At 34.6% G+C, this 10,897-nt stretch overlaps 2 protein-coding genes and 1 pseudogene across 4 annotated transcripts; 1 reads left to right on the plus strand and 2 right to left on the minus strand.

Moving 5' to 3' along the window:
- The first annotated feature begins 214 nt into the window (after positions 1 to 214).
- Positions 215 to 1,172, plus strand: LOC104741613 (protein TIFY 5A-like; annotated as a pseudogene). Its single transcript, XR_015579331.1, has 3 exons — positions 215 to 423; positions 535 to 649; positions 745 to 1,172. The product of XR_015579331.1 is annotated as a protein TIFY 5A-like (transcript).
- Positions 1,173 to 4,102: 2,930 nt separating this feature from the next.
- Positions 4,103 to 5,773, minus strand: LOC104741614 (uncharacterized). Its single transcript, XM_087483578.1, has 3 exons — positions 5,581 to 5,773; positions 4,653 to 5,389; positions 4,103 to 4,573 (listed from the first exon to the last, which is right to left on the minus strand). The coding sequence occupies exons 1-3, from the start codon at positions 5,677 to 5,679 to the stop codon at positions 4,243 to 4,245; spliced, it is 1,167 nt and encodes a 388-aa protein (XP_087339704.1). The 5' UTR covers positions 5,680 to 5,773; the 3' UTR covers positions 4,103 to 4,242.
- An 851-nt stretch (positions 5,774 to 6,624) lies between these two features.
- On the minus strand, positions 6,625 to 8,403 carry LOC104741615 (uncharacterized). Of its 2 annotated transcripts, none has more exons than XM_087485805.1 (3): positions 8,277 to 8,403; positions 7,255 to 7,982; positions 6,625 to 7,162 (listed from the first exon to the last, which is right to left on the minus strand). In XM_087485805.1, exons 2-3 carry the CDS (start codon positions 7,665 to 7,667, stop codon positions 6,832 to 6,834), a joined length of 744 nt encoding a protein of 247 aa, XP_087341931.1. In that variant the 5' UTR covers positions 7,668 to 7,982; positions 8,277 to 8,403; the 3' UTR covers positions 6,625 to 6,831. The 2 variants fall into 2 exon arrangements, with proteins under 2 accessions (XP_087341931.1, XP_010460803.2); XM_010462501.2 differs by having other exon boundaries at positions 8,177 to 8,394.
- Positions 8,404 to 10,897: the final 2,494 nt, after the last annotated feature.

Genomic DNA, 10,897 nt, shown 5'->3' on the forward strand with positions numbered 1-10,897 from the left:
TTTGCGATAAAGCATTAAACAAAAACGGAACTGAAGCTTTCACTTTTTTTTTTTGTCTTTAAAAAATCCCAAAACCTTAAAGTTGTACAATTTTTTTTTTAAAATAGAAAAAGCATTTTCCACGTGAGAGAATTAGATAGAAGACGTTGTGTTCTGTCTGTCTGGCAATCTATCCTAAGAATCCGCCGTTATAAAATCCGTGTTCTGTTTCCCACCGTCTCTTCCGTGTCCTCTCTTTCTCTCATCATCACAAAACAAACACAACATATATTATAAATACACTTTATATTATCTATCTCAATCCAAATCAACACAAAATCATCATCTTACTTGCGACATGAAGACGATGCAGCAAACTTGCGACTTGGAACTTCGTCTTTTTCCCACTTCGACTTATGATTCTGATTCTTCTGATGATACCTCGTAAGTCTATCTCTCTATTTTAAATTTGACTTTTTTTGTTAGAAATCTCAGAAAATCAGAGTTTATTAATACATTAATCTGATTAGTTTTACACAATTATTGGATTTGAAGTGTGATAGAATCAAGCATCTCACGAGATCAAGCACAATCAAAGGAAGAATCTCAAAGAATAACAATTTTCTACAATGGAAAAATGTGTGTTTCTTCGGATGTTACTCATCTTCAAGTATGTGTGTATTCATTATATACACATTCATATGATTTTTAATGAAATTATTTGGTGGATTTATAATAACTAATGTTTTATGTAAATGAATGCAGGCTAAATCTATAATATCGATGGCGAACAGAGATATGGAAGAGAAGTCATCCTCAATAAACGGGTCGGATTCGCAAAATAAGTCGACCCGATTTCATCATAATCATTACCAGCTTCCAAATCCAAAGGCGTCAATGAAAAGATCTCTCTTCATAAACGGAAAATTCGAATTCAAGCTTCTTCACCTTATCACCATCAACATTCACGACGATAGTGTTTTTGTTATTTTTTGAGTAATCAATCTAAGTGAAATTATGTTTTTTTGTGTTCTTTTTTACTGATTAGAGAAGTACTCTTAAGTTGACCAAAAAAAAAAAAAAAAGGAGAAGTACTCTTAATAGAAACACATACATAGTATTTGATTCATCTCAAGAGCGATTATGAACCTGATGTACCATTATATATGAACACAATACATTTAATTTCTAAACCGATGTTCTTATCTATTTGTATACAGTGAGCGATAATCCGTCCTATAAACAGATTTATATAATAAAATAGTAAAATAGTATGAACTATGTTTTGTGGTTATGAGTTCATTGTTGGTTAAGTTCTTGACAATACATAGTCAAAAATTATATTAATTTTTTTTTTGACAATACATAGTCAAAAATTATATTAAAAAATTAGTCGAATGTTCTGTTTACAAATTGTATACAACGTATATTGGTCAAAATCAAATGACCGCCTTGTTTGAAATGGGCCGTTTCTATCGATCAAAATAGGTTTGTGTATAAGTAATTGAAAAAACCGCTATAAAACTGGGAATCATGAGTAGTGATTTCTCTCACGTGGCGTGGCGTTGTTTTGTTTGTCAAATTCCCTAATTTTAAATGAGTCAATTTTTAGTGTGTGATTTTCCTCTCTTGTCTCTCATACTCTATATAGCAAAATGTATAACTAATTCAATTTTTTCTGGAATTGAATCCTTTTAGTTTGAAGCTCTCTCTCAAACAATGATGACTATGTTTAAACCTATATGTGAAATATTGATTACAAACATGTAGGTCAGTGACCATTATAAAAAACCCTCTTCTTCTAATGAAGTCCAAACACACCCAACACAACCACTTACTCTTATGCTTGCTCTTGCTCCTATCATTTTGTAAACATGGGTGTTGAAAGGATGAATGTGATGAGGGTGGTGAGAGCAGCTAATGTAGATATATTCCGAAACATCGTCAACCAAATGGTCCAAGAGAAACCATTTGTCCCTGGTCAATGCATGGTCCTTGAGATTGCAAGAGCGACTGCCGTAGCTTTGGGGCTCTCCAGAGATGTCGTGACGTTGGTGCCATTACGTTGCTTTGGGGCTCTCCAGGTCAATGCATGGTGCTTGAAATTGCAAGCGCTGTTGCAGTTGCTTTGAGGCTCTTGAAAGATATCGTGACATTGAAAGTTCAACAATTGCAAGTGTGAGATTAAAGTTTTGGATACCAATTAATCTTGTAGTGTGAGTTAGGATAATTATGGTTCACCAAAAGACAACAATAAATCGTTAGATCATTTGTACAAAATATGTTCTCTGATGCAATATCACAACATGTACATGAATCCTTTTATGGGTGTGACGTGGACATCTGAATGAATGTATTAACTCTTAAGACATGAATGAAATTAAACTAAAAAACTAATGAATGCTTAGTGGTTCTTAAATTATATTTTCTGCCGTTTTCAAATTATATAATCAGAGAATCTTATGTCAAAATCCATATAATTTTCTAAACATGTGAGAAGCAAAAACTTTTAGTGGTTATTCTTTTCATCTTATGTTACTTTAGTTGCATTTGTAAAATTCATTTTTCAACCAAACTAAAATCCAAATTAACAACATTTTAGTCTTAGTCCGATAGAAGTACTTATCATTATGAGAGAATTATGTAAAGAGTCAACATTACTAGACCAAAATTCTAGGAAAACACTTTTTCTTTTATACTAACAAGGTAATTTTAATTTAAAAACCTGAACTCCAAATTCTAAACCTTGACAAATTCTAAAAACTAAATTTTAAAATCTTTTGTTAAGTACTAATCTAGAAATCTTAAAACTTAAAATTGCAATCCTATAATCAAAATCTACTTACTTAAACAGATAACTATTTATTTTTGTAACAACAAAAGAGATCCATGCCCAGAAAATTCGGGTTGTCGTCGTAGGAGAACCAGTATGGACTATGGAGTACTAGAGTTTATAAGGGGAAAAAGAATTTCTGGTGCACGTGCTTTTTTAACTCTGGATAAAAAGATAACATACTGTATTAGTTTGAAAGAAATTGATATCTTAAATATATTTCTTATTACGATTTAGTAATGACTAATGATTTTGTTTCCGTTTATATTCTTGCTTATCCGAATTAATACATATGTATTGTTTGTCTTTTTTTTCTTTTGCTCAAATACATGTATAGTTGTCAATTAGGTTATCGTAATAGGATGAATTTTAATTCTTTACTAAATTATCTAGGTAAAAATGATAAATGTTAGAAGTTTATAGTTTAGAAGAAATTGCTACTGATGAAGTCGAAGAAGATATTGCGGTACCTTTAAAACCAGTTACTAAATAAGCAATTATCACATCTAGACTCTCTATAATTTTTGAATGTGATTGAGAAGACAACAATAAAAAAAAAATTAAAGATGAGTTCCAACAAGAATGCAAATTCAAGAATAGACAAACAGCAATAGAGTTATATTTCACTATATATATATATATGTTTTTCTAGTTTATTTGATTATTAATTTATGATATTGATGGAACCATATTTTTATATAGTATTTCCAAAAAAAATAGTATCTTATTATTTTATCGAAATGTGTCATTTTTTACACCGGTCCAACTTGAGACGGAAATTTTTTATTAATTTATAACAAGTATTAATTTAAATAGTATTAATTTATAGAGGTTCTACTGTATAGGATAAAAACCTAACTTATTTATTTTTCCTAAAGTCACACTTAAGCGTGTTTCTTCTTCTTTATTGTTTTTGCAATTCTCTAGCACAATTAACTTCTTTTGGTATCATTATTTTTGGTACTCATGTTATGTTTTTCTAACTAATATTTTATTTTGACTCTACTCTTTTAAAGATGACAGTTGTTACCATTACTTTTTTTTTTATTTGATATGAGTTTTTTTCTTTTTTCTTATTGCCTCTGGCCTCCATGACCCTAGGCACGGCTCTGATAGTTGTAGTTGGAAATTGGGATGGTTAAACACGTGACAGCCATATAATATATGTAGGTGGTACTTTTTCCCCATTCAATACAACTGTAAATAAGAAAGATGGTTTGGTGGCTAACAAGAATTGTTTCAGGTATAAACAAATGAAGTGAATTGTGTTATTTGTGTATGTAAAGAATGTTTATAGAAGAACTATTCCATTGATCATAACAAACTTATACAGTCAAAAGGGAACATATATAGATGACAGATATTTAGATCTCAGCAAGTCGAGAGACAGTAAAACCGAAGCAAACAAAGCCATCTAATTAATCGTAGAACTAGCTAGAAGCTGGAGGAAACCAGTAAGGATGCACAATATGATTCAGTGCACCGTTAGGAGCAGGAAAAGTAGAGACATCTCTGGTGGTGAGATCGTAAATGCCTAAGCCAAAGCCAACAAAATAGATGGAGTTTGGCTTAAGGCCAGGAAAAGAGCTTGCGGGGACGCAAAAAGCCTCGCTCTTTGAAACAAAGATGCACAAATCTCCAATATCATCAGTGTAACACATGAATCTTCCTTCTATAGTTTCCTCTTCTCTAAACACCATGAAGCGCTGCGTTTCATATGTTATTCTACTCGAATAATTAGCCAAACATCCCTTGGCGTACCTGCATACAAAAACCAACGATCGAGCAAATCAGCAATAATGTATAATTCATATGGTATTAGCAATAGAGTATAATATACCATTTGACGAGGAAACGTTCATCTCCGGAGGGTGACTCCACAAAGCGTTCTGTCCTACAAGAAGAAGGAAACAGCTCCGAGATCTCCGAGTCATACTTGAACGACTCTGGAAAGTTTCGGAACTGCAACTCATGGAACTCAGGCTGGCCGGCTTTGTCGAAGTGGAGATCGTAGGATAACAAGTGATGGCCTCCAGGACCAGGCAAGTAGAACTTTTGATCTCTCTTGGAATACGTCAGATTCGAGGTTGGAAAGTAGTCATAAGGGGTCTGGAACTTAGTCCAACGCAAGTCACGACGGGGCCTACAGAAACTGATCTGGTCACCCAATGACTTGATGCCAAGAACCCAGTCTTCATCGTCATCAGGACAACAGGACATTGCCACGTTCCAGATCACATCAGTTTGGCAAGCGAGCAGAGGGTTAAGCGGAGGCAGAGTCAAGAGTTTGGGGTTTGGTTTGCAATTCCATGGGTTCAAAAAGTCGGTGAGGAGTACACAACGGTCTTGTGGGTCAGAGTGAACTCCCCATCCCTTGGAAACTCCGATCCATTTGGCTGTAACGATTTCTTCTGGAATTGCTTTGTCCGTAAGCTTGAGTAACTCTTGTTTCGCAGGGTCGTACAAATCTACTTCTCCGTTGCAGACGCCTTCCGACGGCGGTCCTGCACGGACATTAAGCGACAAATACGGACCGGTCGTGGAAGATGAAAACGAACGAACGCTCCTCTTGTGAATCTGCCATGTTTAAGCAAAAATAAAAGTAAATCCTCAATTCTCTTAAGTATAGATTTATATCTCCGATCCTTAATTAACTCCTTATCTATGTAATCTAAAGTAGACAAAGGTAGAAAATAAACCATCTAATCTTAAGAAAATAAAAGCAGAATAAAATTAGAAAATTAAACAAAAAGCAAGGAAGATCTTACGTGGGGGGAGAGCTTGGAGAGAAGCCGAAACATTATTGCAAATAACAAACACCAAAAAAGACCAAAATTAAGTTGATGTATTTGTGGAGTCTCTACCATATATCTTCACTTACCTTAAAAGAGAGAGATATATAAGCGTGGGTAGCAAGTTTTATTTCTTTATTTTTTGTGAAACTTTCGTTTTTGGAATCTTGCCAAAGCCAAGGCAGTCGCTGCTAGAACAGAGCAATAATTATGCTTTTCTTATACATGATTTCTATATATATATATTTTTTTCCTTTTTACCCATACGTACTCGGTACTCTTTACCGAGGCCCACTCACAGTTGTTACAAAAGATTGTAACAACTTTGTTGACGGAACAATATACAACAAGTACATAAACCATAAATTCTGACTGAACCATATATTTTTCATACACCAGTTATTATTACATATGGGGTCTAGCTAGTGTTGATTCGAACTGATTATAAACATAACTGTAATGTATAATTAGGACTCTATGAGACTCGTTAAATGTATATTGAAGACATGACAATACGAAACATTAAATTCAATGTGGTGAGGACAGTATAAATTTGGGGTGTGGCAGTTACAAAAGAGTTTAAGAAAAAATCCATATGCAATGAAAGTATTCAACCAGTCATAGAAACTGTATTATTTTCTGTCTCGGTCAAAATGGTGTTCTCTGTGCTGTAATAACGTGGATATTAATATCTGTAAGTTGCATTTATTGGAATATATATTAAATCCTGACATGCTTCTGATGAATCTTTGTTTTGGGGTTAAGATAGAAATGTGCAATCAGAATCCAGGGCCATGAAAGAATGTGTGATTTAACTTACTTCTTCAACATATTTCTGATTGTCTCTCCTACTTTCAAGTTCACTATGATCTTAATTGTAGTCTCCGTGTCTTTGCTTCTTTTGATTCAATTTAATTTTAGTGCTTATATGAGCCATGGAGTCATGGACACCTTAAATAAATTCCACTTATATATACAGTATATATAAGTTTAAACTTGATAGGGTTGAGTAATCTCGGCTGGGGCTTCACAAGAGATATCACATTCATGGACATAAAAAGTTGGGGAACAAAAACAGGCTAAAAAAAGGATATGAAATGTAAGACAAGTGACATCAGATATACTACATGTGACACCAAATACCAAATGAAGTCTTCAAATTAAACTGGACAGAACCAACGACACCATAAGACCAATCACCAATGATTCAATGAAGCAAACAGAGGGCTAAGGAGAAAACGGAGGAAGCCAGTAGGGTGAATAAGGAATCCTGCTTGGTGTGCCTTGAGGATATTCGTAGCAGCCATAGGTTCTTTCCGTGAGATTGACCGTTGCAAACACACGGCCATGCAAACAGATGGAGTTAGCGTGGAGACCAGGGCAAGAGCTCGCCTTGACGCAGAAATCCTCTCCCTTTGAAATGAAAATGCACAGATCTCCAATGTCGTCTGTGTAACGCATGTTTTTCCTTCCATCTTTTGTCTCTTCCTCTCTGAAGACCATTACTATCGGTGACTTGCACCATTTACTGGAGTTTTTAGGGGAGTATTCACAGAACCTGCATACACGTTACAAGCCAAATGGGTGATTAGTTTTTTTTGTTTCAGAAAATTCCGTAATAATAATATCTAAAAACTATATTTAGCTTACCATTTGACAAGGAAACTTTCACCGGAAGGTGACTCCACCCAATGATCCTCCCTGCAGTAGGAATCCAATTGCTTCCAGTGAGAACGTGGCATGTCGGGAAGGTTGTGCAACACCAACTCATGGAACTTAGGCTTCTTGTCTTCCTTAAAGTTGAGATCCCAGGAGCATAAGTAGTTGCCTCCAGGAGCAATCAAATAGAACCTTTGGTCTTTCTTGGAATACATAAGTTTTGAGCTGTCCCATGACTCAAAAGGTGCTAGGATGTTAGTCCAACGCAGGTCACAACGGGGACTGCAGAGACTCAGCTGTCTACCCAAGAACTTGATGCCAACGACCCAATCTTGGTATTCTTGATCAGGAGGAGAAGAGGACATGGCCACGTTGCACACGACTTCGGTTTGGCCATTGTACATTGAAGTAAAAAAAGGTAGGTGAATGATCTCTGGTTTTGACTTGGAAGCGTAAGGGTTTAGAAAGTCGCTGATAAGTACCGACCGATCTCTTCTATCGGAGAAAAGTCCCAATCCATGCGAAGCTCCTACCAACTTCCCGTCAAAAAGCTCAATGGGAAATGTTTTGTCCGTACTGACTAACTTGGAATCTCCTATGTTGAATAACAGGAGATGTCCGAGGAGGCCACCGTCCGGCGAGGGTTCTACAATGCTGGCAATCGAAGCACATGGGCCGGTCGTGGAGGATGAAAACGAACGAACGCTCCGCTTGTGAATCTGCCAAGTTTAAGCAAACATAAACGTAAATTCTCAAATCTCTAAAGAATAGATCTAAATCTCAAACCCTCGTTACCCTCCGATCCTTATCTATCTAATCTAAAGTACAAAAAGTGGAAACTAAACCATCTAATCTAAGAAAATACAAGCAAAAGAAATTAGAAATATTGAACAAATAGCAAGCAACAGCGTACGAGGGGAGAGAGCTTGGAGAGAAGCCGAGACATTATTGCAGATAACAACACCAAGAAACCAAAAATTATCGTGGAGTCTCTACCTTATATCTTCTCTTACCTTAAAAGAGAGATAGAGGCGTGGCTAGCAAGCTTTTGTTTCTTTTTTGGTGAAATTTTCGTTTTTGGAATCTTGCCAAAGCCAAGGTAGTCGCTGCTAGAACAGAGACAATAATTATGCTTTTCTTTTACATTTTTCTATATATATATATATATATATATTTTTATTTTTTATTTTTTCCCTTTTTCCCTTGTATCTTTCAGTCTTGGTAACCCCATTACCGAGGACCACTCAGAGTTCTTACGAAAGATACAAAAACAAATGACAGAATCTACAAGTACATAATAATAAACCATAAATTCTGAGCCAACCATATTTCACACACCACAATCTATCTAAAAACTTACGTATGTCGGTATGTGTAATGTGGTCTAGTAAGTATTGAGTCAAACTTTAAATGTTTTTAAGGGTACTGTAATGTATAATTAGGAGTTAGACTCTACGAAATCGTCGAATACGAAACATAAAATTCAACGTATACAGTTTAAATTTGGAGTGTTGCAGTTAAGAAATAATCCATGTGGATTTTGTTTTTCCAAAAAAAACTAAATCCATGTGGATTTTATGGCTTTGGAGATGTGAGCTTTCTCTTTGGAGACTCTATATGACTCTATCTAATGTTATACTCTTTGAAAAGACCAAAATCTTTCCTTTTTGGTGTGTTTTTTAGTATAACACATGAGGATTGTCTTGAAAGTATTCAACCCATCATACATATTATATATATATGTATATATATATATATATGTGCGTGTTCTATGTCTCGGTCAAAATGGTGTCCTCTGTGTTGCAATGACGTGGATATTAATAAAACCTCTATGTTGCGCGCAGTTGGAATATCAAATCGTGACATGCTGCTGATGAATCTTTGTTTAGCGGTTAAGAGCGATAAGTTTTAGAAATGTGTTATTAGAGAATCCAGAGCCATGATGAAGAATGAAGGTTTCATTCAAATTTTACGGCTTCAACATCTTAAAAACTTACATATGGGGTATAGACGTATAGTAATGGTTTTTACATATTTAACGTTTTTTTTTTTGAGACATTACTATGGATCAAGACTTCAAAAGGGACCAGTCACAAAGGATATATAATAACTTTGATGACAAAAAATGAATATATATATATATATATATATAAAGGATATAGTATAATAACTTTGTTGACTGAATAAATAGTAAACAGGAAAACAATAAATTCTGAGCCAACTACATTTATTTACAGTTTTACACCTATATATTTTCATAACATCTCCAATGGTTTTCTATTTTTTCCTCTATAATAGAAATCTTTTATAATAAAAGTGAATTTTCACCTCTAAAATAGAGATTGCTATTTTTTCCTCTATTTATAGAGGAACTCTATTTTTTTCTACAAAGGGTTCCTCTATAAATAGAGGAACTCTATTTTAGATGTGAGAATAGAGGTGGGTTGGAGTAAAACTCACTTCTATTATAAAGATCTCTGTTATAGAGAAAAGAAATAGGGAAAACCATTGGAGATAGTCAGTCGATGAAAATGTTGTATGTAAATCTTTTATCTTGACATTTTAATTTTCCAAGATTGTGATATCATTATGATGATGAATGAACCCAATGAAATTCAAACTTTGTCTCGGTATATGAATTTGCTTTTGGTTCGGTTGGCTGTCAGTTTTCTTTACCAGTTGGATATCAGTTACTTGGTTTTATTATCGGTTTAAGTTGGTCCAGATAGTTACTAAGATTATATAATCTCGCCAAAAATTCAGAACATTGAGTTTTGAAATGATAAACAACACACAACTGACGAACGATTTCTCTACTCGTCTATCAATGGTTTCAATTGGGCCGTTACTATCGATCAAAATGGGCCTTGTGTGATAACTGGTAAAACTTTATCAAGAGAACCGTAGATCTACCAAAAGAGAACAGTAGATCTACTAAGATCAACGGTTAAGATTTTAGAAGGATCTAGAAGATATACATTAGAAATATTTCAATATATCTCTTATGTATTATTTACATTAGATTTATCTTAAAATAGAAACTTAGCCTTATCATATATTTACCATTATGTATAAATACTCATATCAGTTTAATGAACAAATCAAGCCTTTCTAAATTATATCAAACTTACATAACCGGTATAAAAATCATTCATAAATCTTTTAGTTACGTCAATTTTCGGTTATGGGAGGTTCTGAGATGATGTTTTGGTCTTTTCATTTTTGGAATTATTATAAATTAATATTTAATAAGAAAACTTGATAAAGATCTAGAAAGTCAAAGCCCATTACAACATGAACACAAATTATAGGGAGAGACAAACAAACACAGAGTCTAAAGCCAATTAGGGACAAGACAATTACTAAAGATGACTACTTAAGCATAGGATAATTTAGGGAGATAAAACATACGAGCTTAGTCGTCCTCGTTGTATTCAGATGGGGTTGGAGGACGTCGGAACTGCTTTACGAAATTCTCCCCACCCATGTTGGTGCCATCTTCGTCAATATTCTTGCAGTAGGTGTCGATGAATGCACTTTTATCAGTGATTATGAAGCATGTGGTCGTGGTCACCGCAGGATCCGTGGGCATCCCTTTTTCGGCGGTGGAGGCATCAGTGTCTTTACTGAGTGC

Source organism: Camelina sativa, chromosome 14, assembly GCF_030686135.1.
Source record: "Camelina sativa cultivar CO46 ecotype springtype chromosome 14, ASM3068613v1".
NCBI lineage: Eukaryota > Viridiplantae > Streptophyta > Magnoliopsida > Brassicales > Brassicaceae > Camelina > Camelina sativa.

What these genes read in the sequence shown, in the direction of transcription:
- LOC104741614 (XM_087483578.1), bottom strand. Translation starts at nt 5,679, where the DNA reads ATGGTAGAGACTCCACAAATACATCAACTTAATTTTGGTCTTTTTTGG. An exon ending in TCTCCAAGCTCTCCCCCCAC is followed by an intron (nt 5,390 to 5,580) that starts GTAAGATCTTCC and finishes TAAACATGGCAG; the next exon opens with ATTCACAAGAGGAGCGTTCG. An exon ending in GAACGTTTCCTCGTCAAATG is followed by an intron (nt 4,574 to 4,652) that starts GTATATTATACT and finishes TTTTGTATGCAG; the next exon opens with GTACGCCAAGGGATGTTTGG.
- LOC104741615 (XM_010462501.2), bottom strand. Translation starts at nt 8,209, where the DNA reads ATGTCTCGGCTTCTCTCCAAGCTCTCTCCCCTC. An exon ending in TCTCCAAGCTCTCTCCCCTC is followed by an intron (nt 7,983 to 8,176) that starts GTACGCTGTTGC and finishes TAAACTTGGCAG; the next exon opens with ATTCACAAGCGGAGCGTTCG. An exon ending in GAAAGTTTCCTTGTCAAATG is followed by an intron (nt 7,163 to 7,254) that starts GTAAGCTAAATA and finishes ACGTGTATGCAG; the next exon opens with GTTCTGTGAATACTCCCCTA.